The 14,432-nt window shown below is 37.8% G+C and overlaps 1 protein-coding gene across 2 annotated transcripts in view; it reads left to right on the plus strand.

Moving 5' to 3' along the window:
- sspo (SCO-spondin) overlaps positions 1 to 14,432 on the plus strand; it is an 82,936-nt gene that overhangs the window by 21,014 nt on the left and 47,490 nt on the right. For both annotated transcript variants that reach the window (XM_027149281.2, XM_047811316.1), the window contains 22 exons: positions 1,465 to 1,559; positions 2,190 to 2,446; positions 2,991 to 3,125; positions 3,330 to 3,532; positions 3,619 to 3,746; positions 4,603 to 4,712; positions 4,883 to 5,032; positions 5,656 to 5,749; positions 5,908 to 6,317; positions 6,564 to 6,800; positions 7,170 to 7,400; positions 8,026 to 8,148; positions 8,336 to 8,436; positions 8,870 to 9,086; positions 11,123 to 11,275; positions 12,318 to 12,455; positions 12,570 to 12,752; positions 12,878 to 13,028; positions 13,486 to 13,645; positions 13,799 to 13,853; positions 13,945 to 14,058; positions 14,150 to 14,398. In XM_027149281.2, coding sequence (XP_027005082.2) covers positions 1,465 to 1,559; positions 2,190 to 2,446; positions 2,991 to 3,125; positions 3,330 to 3,532; positions 3,619 to 3,746; positions 4,603 to 4,712; positions 4,883 to 5,032; positions 5,656 to 5,749; positions 5,908 to 6,317; positions 6,564 to 6,800; positions 7,170 to 7,400; positions 8,026 to 8,148; positions 8,336 to 8,436; positions 8,870 to 9,086; positions 11,123 to 11,275; positions 12,318 to 12,455; positions 12,570 to 12,752; positions 12,878 to 13,028; positions 13,486 to 13,645; positions 13,799 to 13,853; positions 13,945 to 14,058; positions 14,150 to 14,398 — 3,694 coding nt within the window. The remainder of the gene's footprint in view (positions 1 to 1,464; positions 1,560 to 2,189; positions 2,447 to 2,990; positions 3,126 to 3,329; positions 3,533 to 3,618; positions 3,747 to 4,602; positions 4,713 to 4,882; positions 5,033 to 5,655; positions 5,750 to 5,907; positions 6,318 to 6,563; positions 6,801 to 7,169; positions 7,401 to 8,025; positions 8,149 to 8,335; positions 8,437 to 8,869; positions 9,087 to 11,122; positions 11,276 to 12,317; positions 12,456 to 12,569; positions 12,753 to 12,877; positions 13,029 to 13,485; positions 13,646 to 13,798; positions 13,854 to 13,944; positions 14,059 to 14,149; positions 14,399 to 14,432) is intronic.

A 14,432-nucleotide genomic window follows, 5' to 3' on the forward strand; every position in this document is an offset into this window, starting at 1 on the left:
GGAGTAAGGAGAGGTGGAAAGGAGAGAGGAAAAAGGGAGCTGCTCAAAGCTCTGCACTTTTCTTTTATTCAGTAAATTCTGCCCTGTTCTATTTTACTTGAAATGTTCTTTTGCCTAAGGTTCCTGTGTTATTATTGTAGTTAATGTTTAAAACAGGGGCAGCTCAAAAGTCTTTTGTTTAATTTTTTTCTTAAAGATTAAAAGCACTTTTATTTTATTCAAAAGATTCTGAATGTTTTACATTACTTGAAATATAGGCCCTAAGTTCAGGCTACTCAAAGCTGTGTTTGCACTTTTTATTTATTTTATTCAGAAGAAATTCAGTGTCTGTTGTTACTTGACATGTAGTAAAGACAACTACAGTATTGTTTTCCATTCAAGTGCCATACAAGTTCAGACTTTGAAAACACTTGAAATTTAACAATAAATTATATAGAAATGTATGTGCGTTACTGATTTTTATTAACATGAGGGTACACTATTTTAAGTGACAATATAAGATTCGGACCTTTGCTGGGAGGAAATTTTAGTAACTGGACCTCTTTGAATTGAATACCCCTGTTATACAGTATAGAGGAATTCTGAACAAAGAGGGTTTTTGCAAACATATATACACTTGTGTTGTAATAGCAGCAGTTTGGTGATGTATTAAAATGTGGTGTGCAAAACAGTAATTGAGTGTATGTGCAACACAGCATGTGCAGAAACAGCATGAAATCAGTTAAATGTGTGTTACTGTAGACACATATTTATAGTGAATGAGTGTTTGGGTGTTGAGTGTGAGTGTGTGTGCATTTAGTAAACACCCTTATCCAGAGCGACTTACAGTTTTTTTTATCTCATTTTATATATCTGAGCAGTTAAGGGTTAAAGGCCTTGCTTAAGGGCCCAGCAGTGGCAGCCTAGTGGACCTGGGATTCAAACTCACAACCTTCTGATTGGTGATCCAACCCCTTAACCAATAGGCTTCCACATTCCCAACAGTTCCGGTCTGTATATTCTGTTGGGAAACAAATATACATTTGTTTCTCTCTGATGGGAATTTTCTGCCTAAAACAAGCATCATTTGCACAAATTTGAACGTGACACAACAGCACATTAAAGTATTGATAGTGTTTTAATGGTGTTGTGGTTGAGGAATCTAATCTGAGTTTACTGCTATAGAAGTGCTGACGTGATAATGATTAACACAGCAATAAAAGATTTGCACAGTAATCATGGGAACTGAGTATTGTGATAAATTCAAAACTTTCTAATCCATGCTGCTATGATGATGACGATGTTGATGATGATGATGATGATGTGGCAATAGTATTTTCACTCTTGTGTTTATACCAATCCAAGTGGTCATTTTCCCTGAAAAACACCATGTAACTGGAGGAGATAAAAACACAGTTGGTAGCATTGTTTTTAATTTCATCTACTGTATATCTACATCTTCATGGGTGTTTTTTTTCTCTATAGGGTGATCAGTGTGTGTCTCCAGATGAATGTCCATGTCACCACAATGGCAGACTCTTCTTCACAAATGATACCATTACTAAAGACTGCAACACATGGTAAGCATTCTGACCTCATTTTAAACATGTTCCCAGCAAACTTGGGTGATGATATTGCGATTGTTTTTTCAGATATATGATTAAAAAAGACACTATTGTTTATAAAAATGATCATGCCCATTATGGGAAAAATGACATACATTTCACATCTGCATGATATAGCACCAGATCTGAAGATGCATTTCAAAATGTCCCGAAACTGCACTGTGATTTCAAAATTTTAAAATGTTTCTGATCATCTTATAACTAATATGTAGTTATGTGAAAAAGAATCATGTGAGAAATTCCCAGGTGAAAAAAAATGAAAGTAAATGTCCAGCATGAAAAATTAGCATATCATGTAGAAATAAATGAATCATTTGAAAATTACATACCATTACATACCTGAAACACAAAAACACAAAACACACACACACACACACACACACACACACACACACACACACACACACACACACACACACACACACACACACACACACACACACACAAGATATGAAAAATGTTTTTTAATACCAAACACATAAATGCATATGCATCAGGAAAATTGTGTAAGACCTGCCTGTTTCTTTCAGTCAAGTATGTATAAGTAGAGTTCTATCATTTTCTTGTGCTCTCTTTTACCTACAGTGTATGTAAGCAGCGTCGATGGCACTGTACCCAGTCGTTATGCGCTGGAACGTGTGTGGCTACAGGTGACCCGCATTATGTGACCTTTGATGGTCGCTGTTTCTCCTTCCTGGGAGACTGTGAGTACATGCTGGTGCAGGAGAAAGAAGGTCTGTTCAGCGTGACTGCGGAGAACATACCCTGTGGCAGTACTGGGGTCACCTGCACCAAATCTGTCACACTAAGCATCGGCAATACCGCCATACACCTGCTCAGGGGTCAGTCTCTCAAATGCACCATTCTATTTTAATTGACTAAATGACAATTCTAGTGGATCAGAATTTTACATGTTCTTTGTCTTATTTCACCTTACATGAAAATAAAACAGCACAAACACTTGAATAGACTGAAATAGACATGAAATAACTTGTAATATTTGTCATGCTGTATATACATTACAGCACGGTGAAAGGACTTCCTTTGTACAGTATAATCCTTTGTATCATTAATTAATGTATAATTTTAATTAAGGGCCCCATGCAAGGGCCCAACAGTGGCAGCTTGATCAACATTCAACAACCCAGAGTATTAACCATTTGATCCAGCACTGCCCCTGTGGTCCTTCGATCACCGCTCCTACCTCCCCTGCTGCCCCATTACATCCCAGTCACTGCCCCAATACCATAACTAACAAAGTCTTAAGTACAAAGTCTCATCAGATTTATTTCCAGCACTGAGATGAGGAATGTAGCACTTTTCCCACATAGGAAATGATTTAATATATGACAGTTCTTATGTCTGATTTGTGTTCACTTTCTTCAGGAAAGGCTGTGACAGTAAATGGCATGCCTGTGACTCTTCCTAAGTCTTACTCAGGCAGTGGCATAATGTTGGAGAACATTGGCTTGTTTGTGTCTGTCTCATCTCGACTTGGCATAACGCTTCTTTGGGATGGAGGTATGTTCTTAAAATAATTGACAATTTATGTATAAAGCTGAAATACATATAATATTTGTAATAATATCAGCAATCAACTGGTACTGATACTATATCCTACTGACCTTAAACTATGGTGTCTCGTCTTGAATGCGGTGTTTAATATTCTTAAAGATTACTTACTTACATATTTTCTTGTATTTATAAATGTCGCTCTGTGAAAAGGAATGCGTGTGTATGTGCGGTTGGAACCCCACTTGCAAGGACGAGTAGGGGGTTTGTGTGGAAACTTTGATGGGGACTCAGAGAATGACTTCACCACAAGGCAGGGTATCGTAGAGTCCACACCAGAGCTGTTTGGAAACTCCTGGAAGGTTAGTCCATCCTGCCCTGATGTCTCTGAGCAAGACCTGCGTGACCCCTGCAACGTGAGTGAACTGGACTTGCACCAATTCTACTATTTCAGCTCCATTGTAAACAGTAACCCTGTAAAGAATATCTATCATCTTTTTAGATCAATCCTCACAGAGTGAGCTGGGCAAAGAAGAAATGTGCAGTGATTAACCAAGAGCTGTTTGCATCATGTCATGCTGAAGTGCCGCACCAGCAGTACTACGATTGGTGTGTCTTTGACGCCTGTGGGTAAGGAATAAAAGAATTTTGTTTAATAGTGCTTCATAAATAAACCGTTTGGTGATAAAGTGAAAAAATCTCATTGACACACTTTTTCATCAGCCTTAAATGTAGTTTTTGATTTAGTTTTGCACCAGAACCACAGGGTTAAAATATCTAACGAGTAATAAAAGTCCATGTCACCTATACATTTATTGCTACTTTCTTAAAATGACATAGATTTCTAGCGATGTAATGCTGCATATTTGAGGCCTGTTTTGGTTTCTTATGTTGTCGCCAAGAATTTGTCATTTAGAATTTCCTCTCAGAAAGGATATACTGTATACAATGTCTTAATACATTATCAAAATTGGTGTAGACACATACAAAAAAAAAACTGTGCTGAGACTTTGTCAGTTGGGGAGATCATGGGGCTGGACTGAGATGAAGCAAGTATAGATGTATTTATTCTTTTGCAAGTGCACTTTATCTATCTATCTATCTGTCTGTCTGTCTGTCTGTCTATTTATTTATTTATTTATTTATTTACTTACTTACTTACTTACTTACTTACTTACTTACTTACTTACTTACTTACTTACTTATTTATTTAACAATGTAACCACCACCTAACCTTCTACACGTGCATTCGATCTGAAAAGCCCCATTTAAAACTACTGTCACTGTTACTTCTTAATGGGCCACATTACACTTATATGAAAAACTACAATATCACTTGGTCACTTGTCCCACTGATAAATGAAAGATCTATATTACTTAAAATAAAAGGAAAACTATCATTGAAGCATAAGGAGTTTTGATATTTGTTTGCTGTATTCTCAATCTTGTGGTTCTGCAGCTCAGACTGTCTGTGTATATGATGTAGTTGTGATTCAGGAGGAGACTGTGAGTGTCTTTGCACAGCCATTGCTGCCTACGCTGAAGAGTGCAACCGTAGAGGTGTCTACATTCACTGGAGATCTCAAGAGCTTTGCCGTAAGTAGGAGTGCACCGCTATCCCTACTCCAACAAGACAAAAATACAAATGTAAAGCTTTTACTATAAATACTGTTACATTGTTTTGGCTTATCCGATCTTTTATTATCCACATCAGATTTTATTGAATATCAAAATTATTGAATATGTCTCTTTTTCTCTTTCACTAGCCATGCAATGTGAGGATGGTTTGGTTTATGAAGCCTGTGGTTCTGCTTGCTCTGATGTCTGTCCTGGCAGCTTTTCTCGTGCTGATTCTCATTGCAGTGCCATATCATGTGTGGAGGGCTGCTTTTGCCCCCAGGGCACTGTCCGCCATGGTCAGTACATTATTACTATTTCTTTAAAATAAAAATCAAATAAAATTTTCTAGAATTAACAACATATGTGGTTCATACACATGCAAATATTGCCTACAGTATGTTTCTTAAAAAACGGGGGTGCAACAGATCTGTAGACAACAGATGCTAGTCATTAGGCCACTTCATGCTATTTGTGTGTGTGTGTGTGTGTGTGTGTGTGTGTGTGTGTGTGTGTGTGTCTATATATATATATATATATATATATATATATATATATATATATATATATATATATGTATATTTATATATATATATATGTATATTTAACCACGTTACATATTGTGCTGGTGCTGTGGATTGTACAGCATAGCAATGTCAATGTGAAAGATTAACACAAACTGAAAGGACTTAATTTATTATATATGTAACCTAAAGAAGGGTTGACGTGACAACAAAAATCCTTAAACAAGAGAGAAAAAACCTTGTCAACAGGGCTGTGAGACAGTTGTGCCTATACCTTTGCTCGACCAATTATATGAAAAATATAATATACTGTATGTTCATGTTGGCTTTGTGTCTGAAATCTGTTTGTAACAACACCTCTTTATTAAATTGGTGTAACTGTATGCTTCCCACTGCAGGCGACAGTTGTATTCCTCCATCCGAGTGCCCCTGTGTATGGGAAGGCTCACTGTTTCCTCTTGGAGCTGCTGTTACTCAACACTGCCAAAACTGGTCAGACTGTAAACATTATAATGATACTGAGATAACATTATAAGAGATTCTGAGGCCTTGGGTTAACACATTAGTGTGTGGTTATGATTTTAGGTTTTGAACAATAATAATCATCCAGAACATGTCATCATTCAGAAATGGTATGCTTGTGTTTTCAGCTCCTGTTCTAACAGCACCTGGCACTGCACTGGCACTGCATGTCCTCCCACTGCTCCCTGCCTGGATTCAGAGTTCCAGTGTAGCAGTGGCTCTCATCGATGTATTCCCTCTCTCTGGCTCTGTGATAACGAGGACGACTGTGGAGATGGATCAGATGAGCTTTGTCCCACAACCTGTCCTCCTGAGCAGTTCCGCTGTTCTGGAGGAGCCTGTTTACCCCTGGAGCTGCGCTGTAATGGCCATCCTGACTGCACCGATCAGTCTGATGAGGAGTTCTGTGCCCCAGTTACAGAAATTCCAGGATGTGTGCCTGGGGAGTTCCGATGTGCTAATGGACGCTGTCTATCTGCCGCTAAAGTGTGTGATGGAAGACTGGACTGTGGGTTTGCTGATGACTCAGATGAGCGAGGTAATTAAGGAAGTGTTAGGGTTATTTTTTAAACTATTTGTAATAATTCTTCTTGAAGCTTCTGTACTTTTTCTCATTCTGACTCTCTAAATCTATTGTTAAAAGTGCTATACAAATATAATTCTCTAAAACTGAGGTAAATTGTTCTTCATTAACTAGTAAACACTTGCATGAGCTTGTATATATTTTCACTGTTGTCTCATAAACTCATTGTCTCCTTAACTGCACTACCTATCTACCTATCAGACTGTGGAGTGGTTTGTGCTGAACAAGAGTTCCGCTGTACAGCTGGAAGATGCATTCTCTATCTGCATCGTTGTGACGGTCATGATGACTGTGGAGACTTTAGCGATGAGCGTGGGTGTGTTTGTAATCCTGGAGAGTTCCAGTGCCCTGGTGATCAGTGTGTGCCTGCAGAGAGAGTGTGTGATGGGCATAAGGATTGTCCATCTGGAATTGATGAAGTTATCTGTCCTGTTAAAGGTATTTTAGTCCTGTAGCTTTAACATGTAGCTGCATTAATACCTGATTATTGATATAGGCCTTAGTATTATTTGTTGGACAGTACTAGTATAAATAAATATGGGCATCAAGCAGTACCTGATATACAGCATACATCCATGTGGAAATATAGCAGATGTGATGCCAGTCCCAACTGACAGATTATGGACATTTCTAATTATTTTACAGTACTTTTTATGGTATATTGTATATATTATATGTTCTTTAGTTTTCTATAGAATATTACAATCAATATCACATAACAGATATCAGTAGTAAATGGATAATACTGAGTGTTCAAGCTCCTGTATTTCAGACTGTAGTTACTGTGAGTTTACTTTTGTGTTGCAGACTGTAATCAGTATGAGTTTGGGTGTGCGAATGGTCAGTGCGTGCCACTGGCTTGGCGCTGTGATGGTGAAACAGACTGTCTGGATGGAAGTGATGAACAGCAGTGTGCCCGTGCTTGTGGACCTGACCAGGTGTCTTGTCAGAGTGGAGACCAGTGTGTCCAGCACGTGCATTTGTGTGATGGGACACCACATTGCAGGGATGCCTCTGACGAAAGTGTGGACAATTGTGGTGAGATTATTATTCACATGCAGTAATAACACTAAGCAACATAATTTTTGTTAAGTGCTATTTTCTGATTGCTTATGCCCCTAAAATGTACAAAATAGCCATTTATATCATATCATATTTTGTTTTTTTAGACATTATTTTGAAATTGTCAGATTTTTACTGAGAAAACAAGCGTTTTGTTTACATAAAGTAGAAGGAAAATGGATGAATGAATAAAATAAACAAAGCATCAGAATTTGCACACTCTGGTCTTATCCATCATGCACTTGTTAGTTATTACCTGTGTTTGTGTGGGTATGTATACATGTATGTTTGTGTGTGTTTGTGTGTCTGTGGGCATGTATGTATGTATGTGTCTGTCTGTCTATGGGTGGTTGTGTATGTGTTTGTTTATGCATTTGTGTATGTGTGTTTTTGTGAGTGTGTTGGGGTGTATGTGTGTGTCTGTCTGTGGGTGGTTGTGTATGTGCTTTTGTCAGTCTGTGGGGGTGTATATATGTTTCTCTTGGTGGTTGTGTATACGTTTGTGATTCTGAGGGTGTGTATGTGTGTGTCTGTGTGGAGTCTGTGGGTGTGTATGTGTTGGAGGGTCTTTAATTCAGTTTTCTCTCACATCTTTTTCCAGGGTCCACACGAATCCCACCCTGTCCTGGCAGCTTCTCATGTGATAACAGAACCTGTGTGAACACATCGTATGTGTGTAATGGTTTTCCTGACTGTCCTAGAGGAGAGGATGAACTGCTGTGTGGTGAGTGTGTTAAAGTTTCTCCAAAGTACATACTGTGACACAAAGTGTGTGACACAATAATGGATAACAATGCAACATTCAACAAACATATGCATTTTATCACAATTATCTTTATTCATTTTCATATTATTTTAAAATGTATTCATTTTACCATGTGTCCACTCCATTCTTATTTCACTATCAATAGAAAAGCCAAGTATTTCTCCACTGCCCCCTGGTGGCAGGAACAAGACTCACACCTGTCCGGAGTTCACTTGCTTGGATGGATCCTGTGTCTCTTTCAAATCAGTAAGACAGGAAACACAGATTTAGATAGTTCACTAAACGGAGATAACCTTTATCTCAGATTGTAGCAAAGTGAGATAAAAAATATCACCGATTAAATTTGTGATATTTGTAAGAAATATCTCAGCATTTACACTTAATTTTCTAGTAAGATTTTTTAAATAATTTACCAAAATTGTTATAAATTATAACAATAAAGTATAACACAATTTTTAAAATACAATGTGCTACTACACTTTCTTAATAAACAACAACTACAACAACAAATTAATTCATTATAACCGAAGATTCTACCGTCTTTCCTGAACCTCTGTGTGTGTGTGTGTGTGTGTGTGTGTGTGTGTGTGTGTGTGTGTGTGTGTGTGTGTGTGTGTGTGTGTGTGTGTGTGTGTGTGTGTGTGTGTGTGTGTGTGTGCTTTGTGTTTTTGTGTTTTAGGTATGTAATGGTGTAGCAGATTGTCCTGATACTGGAAGCCACTCAGATGAGCAGGACTGTCAGAGTTGGGGCCCATGGGGACCCTGGAGTCCCTGCAGCCGATCTTGTGGATCTGGCATTATGAGCAGATACAGACAGTGCCCTGTGGGGGAAACGCTTATGCGCTGCAGGGGAGATGATATGCAAAGACAGCAGTGCTACTCCACAGCTTGTCCTGGTGAGAGCCTTCACTTTTCTAGTATGGCTTTTTCATAAACATCATTTTCATCATCATCATCATCATCATCATCATCATCATCATCATCATTTTTTTAACAATACTATGAACAATTAGACAATCTTCGTTAAACTCGGTGTAAATGTCATGTTAAAACTCACTTGGGATTAATTAGGAATGCAGTTATAGGTAATTATCTACTAGGAGTTTAGGAGAGACACAGAAACACTCAGAATTTAGACATACTGTAAATGAAAGTATAGACAGTGTATCAAGATTTAATTTATTTTTAAGTAAATTATATTAAACAAAAAAATCTGCTCACGTACAATTAAAAAGGACAAGATGTTATAAAGGATTAACCCTCCTATTGTCCTCTTATACAAATTAGGAGCGCTGAGTCAACTTTGTCTGTTTTGACTGCTTATAAAAAATGAAGTATATATGATAGCCATTTTTTTCACCTTTTTAGTCTAACTTGTTTCCAACATATTAACATATATTTTGCACAAAAAATATTTATATATTTGGTATAATAAACCTTATTTATATACAAAAATGCCTCATTTTTGAGTTAAAAAAAATGAAATTCTGAATTATTTTCACTATAGAGGCACAAAAGTTGATGCACAATTACAGGCTGGTATATTTCAAAGGCAGGAGATTGTTTTAAAACCATTTTGACCATTTTTAATGTCAGCAAATAATAAAATCTGTCTTTTTCCAGGCCAAATTGACTTGTATTCTTATAAATCAAAAATTCTACAATTATCACCATTCTGTGTGTAATATCTATTTTGCCCACCTGATGTCATCTGATCAACCAACAACAGGCTACACACACGCGCACACACACACACACACACACACACACACACACACACACACACACACACACACACACACACACACACACACACACACACACACACACACACACTCACACACACACACACACACACACACACACACACACACACACACACACAAGCACTGGGCATAGCAAATCATTAGGCCTCCAGAAAACAAAAGCTACTCATTTGTCATTTGTAAATATTTCACACAATGTTAGATGCATTGTTGGGAACAATATCTGCTCTTCTCTCTTTCTTCTACCAACAATCTTTACACACACACACACACACACACACACACACACACACACACACACACACACACACACACACACACACACACACACACACTCACACACACACACACACACACACACACACACACACACACACACACACACACACACACACACACACACACACACACACAAGCACTGGGCATAGCAAATCATTAGGCCTCCAGAAAACAAAAGCTACTCATTTGTCATTTGTAAATATTTCACACAATGTTAGATGCATTGTTGGGAACAATATCTGCTCTTCTCTCTTTCTTCTACCAACAATCTTTACACACACACACACACACACACACACACACACACACACACACACACACACACACACACACACACACACACACACACACACACACACATGTTGTGTTTTCATATTCAAATCATATTTGTTTCCTCTCTCTTTATTTATCATTTAACATTTTACATTTAATATTTAACATTTATCGGTCAGTGGATATACAAAATAATATTTCTGCTTATTTTACTCAAAACATGGCATAATTTCATAAGATTTATCGGTCATGAATTAAGTATAATAAAAAAACATAAGGAGGTAAACAAAGTTTTATTCACATGAAATTATGGCATGTCTTTGAGTGGTGTGTGTGTGTGTGTGTGTGTGTGTGTGTGTGTGTGTGTGTGTGTGTGTGTGTGTGTGTGTGTGTGTGTGTGTGTGTGTGTGTGTGTGTGTGTGTGTGTTTGTGCACAAATACAAATAAGAGTACAAGCATTCAATAGTTCATAATACTCCAGTATACATGTTGTAAATTTGTACTTATTTTATTTAAATATAAAAATGAATTTCATGTTTTCATTGTTGTAGTAAAATGATAAAATATTGACCATTTGCTTTGACTTGACATGTGGATGTGTGTTTGTCGAGCAGTTGATGGCCACTGGTCACCCTGGACGACGTGGTCTAACTGCTCTAAAGGTTGTGGGGGAGTAGAGATCCGCAAAAGGGTGTGTGTTCCACCACAGAACGGAGGTCGAGCATGCACTGAGCTGCCAGGAGACACTGGCCTGAGCACTGAGATCAGTGAGATTTTACACACACACACACACACACACACACACACACACACACACACACACACACACACACACACACACACACACACACACACACACACACACACACACACAAAGTGAGCTTTAAAAGTAATGATTTAAATATCTGCTTATTGTCATCACACATATAAAACACAGTAAAAAGTAACAATTATCAGTGTAATGACACGTCTATGCATACATTAGTCAAGTCAAGTCAAGAAGCTTTTATTGTCATTTCAGCCATATATAGCTGTTTCAGTTATAGTGTTATAATGCAGTTATAGTTATAGTGCAGTTATAGTGCTGTTATAGTCTTATAATAAATTCTCCACTAATATAAAAGTCTACAGTTGCTTTTACAATTACAGTTATTACAGTTAATAAAGACCTCATTTCAAGTCCCATAACATGTTATTTGAGAGAAGACAAGAACTTAAATAAAAAAAATTCTTCTTAACTCTAAATGAATATCATTGATTAAAATGTAATTAAACATAAAAAGTGCCATGTGTTAAAAATCTTGAAAATCTTTACAAACTATTAAGACGACAAGTTCATGGTAGTTAGTTAATTATGTGCTTTAACATATTACTGTATTTAACATGGTGATGCTAAGAAGTGAGACCTACGTTAGCGCTCAGAAGGAACATTGTATAAATGTTTAATATATATTTATCATTTCTTTGTTATATTTAAATACATTCTATTTTTATTATGTGTGTATGTATGATGTTAGTTTGTTGTGGAAATGTCGAACAAGGAACTACGGAAATACTTTTCATCGGAAATTCCATTACATGTATGTGATATGTACTGTATGTGACATGAAAACAAAAAAAAAGGGTCCCTGAACCTTTGTTCAATTTCAGTACCATTTCTGACTCTGTTTAATGTGCTTATATTATTATATTTTGAACATTAATCTGTAAGCCAGCTACAGTAATGCAGCACTGCTTAAAACTGAGAGTGAAGTGTACTGATGGCAGAAGCATCTCTTTTTTAATTCTTCCTCCTGTTTTTGCTGGCAGAGCCATGTCCTCAGGATAGATGTGCTAATGTTTCCTGTCCTGTTGGTCTGGTATCACATGCTTGTGCTCCTTGTCCTTTGACATGTGCTCATATATCAAGTGATACGTCCTGTGATCCCAGTGCTCAGTGTTTCACAGGTAAGCTGTATATGTATTTTCTTTGCTGTTAATTCTTTTTTTTTCCTGTCTGTGTGTCTCTCTGTTCTAATCTTCCCTTTTTTATGCTTTATCTCACATTATCTGTTTCTTTAGGTTGCTGGTGCCCAGAGGGGAAAGTGATGAATCACATGCAGCAGTGTGTGCTTCCAGAAGAGTGTGTGTGTGAGGTGTCAGGGTTGCGCTACTGGCCGGGTCAGCAGGTCAAGATGGGATGTGAGATTTGTAGGTGTGAGAGAGGAAGACCGCAGCACTGTCAAGCCAATCCAGAGTGTTCAGGTACACACGGCACAGACACACACACTTACACTGTAACTGAATCATTCACCAAATTTTTCTCCCTCATTTGGTCTAAGACAGTGGTGTGTGTGTATTTGTGTATGTGTGTATGTATGATATTTCAGTTCATTGTGGATGGTCATCCTGGTCCCCATGGGGTGAGTGTTTGGGTCCATGTGGAGTACAAAGTGTTCAGTGGTCTTTTCGCAGCCCAAATAATCCGTCCAAACACGGCAATGGCAGACAGTGCCGTGGTATTTACCGGAAAGCTAGACGGTGAGAATTCCTGCAACAGATCCTCAAACTTTCAACTACAAACCTTTACAAACCTTTAGTCTCTTAGTTTCACTCAAATACATATATATATATTGGCATGAAATAAGAAATAATTCCAGCTGTTATGTAACATGTATTAAGAATAATTAAATAATTAGGAATGAATTGAAATCAAGCATTTAATCCTCACATATTTTCAATGTACTGTATGTATGGACTTACAGTAGATAAATACTACACACGTTTAATTTTACAATCGGGTTATGTAATCCAGGTAAAGTCAGCTACTACTAGTTAGTATAGTATAGTATAGTATAGTATAGTATAGTATAGTATAGTATAGTATAGTATAGTATAGTATGGCATGGTACAGTAGAGGTGCTTGTTTCTTGTATTTTCACATATATTCATTTTATTGTATATGTGCATTCTTTTTGTGTGTGTTTGCATGTGCTAGCTGTCAGACCGAGCTATGTGAAGAGTGTGAGTACCAGGGACACACGCATGCAGTGGGTGATCACTGGAAAGAAAGTAATTGTCATCTTTGCCACTGTTTGTCCAACCTTAAAGTACAGTGTGCACCTTTCTGCCCGTACGCTACCACTGGATGTCCAAAGGTGCGTCTGTGTGTAGTTCTCAAACAAAGCTCTTTGTACTGATTAAATGTTCATCTGTTCAGATACCTGGGGATTTTATTTTATTAGGATAACATCTGGTTTACATTATATGCTTTTCTCTTTACACTTTGATTGTGTGCTTTGTTTCTACAGGGTCAAACTCTAATACCAGGGAAAGAAAACAGGTGTTGCTATTGTGAAGACAATGGTAACTGCCCAACATATTATAGTGTGAAGTGAAAATTTAGATTTGAATGACAACAAGTTATAAACTTGCTATTTGTTAACACTCCTTTTAGCCCAGAATGTCAGTATCATCACAACAACCCCAGCAGCTCTGCCGATCACTGTTGAGTCCTCCAAGGCACCAGAGGTTACACCATTTATACCAACCTTTCCTCTTCCGCCCGGAGGTCAGTTAAAAATAGTATGAAAACAGTCAAAGATGTTAATTTCACATGATTTGAATTTACATCTACTTCATTTTCTCCATGTTCTTTATAGATGAGTGTTGGTCTCCGTTGGGAGTACAGTCTCTACCTACCTCCAGTTTTAGTGCCTCATCACAGCAACCTGGTCATCCAGCCTCAGCAGGACGCCTCCACTTTCATGACCCTCAGAGTGACCTGCAGGGCTGGAGCCCTGAACCTGAGGAGTATAGGGAGCTACCTCCATCTGCCCCTCATGCCCATACACACCACAGCCAGGCCCCTTTCTTGCAGATCGACCTGCTTAGACCATACAACATCACAGGTGTGTGTCACAAGGGGTAAATATACACAGTTGG

Source organism: Tachysurus fulvidraco, chromosome 3 (assembly GCF_022655615.1).
Source record: "Tachysurus fulvidraco isolate hzauxx_2018 chromosome 3, HZAU_PFXX_2.0, whole genome shotgun sequence".
Taxonomy (NCBI): Eukaryota; Metazoa; Chordata; class Actinopteri; order Siluriformes; family Bagridae; genus Tachysurus; species Tachysurus fulvidraco.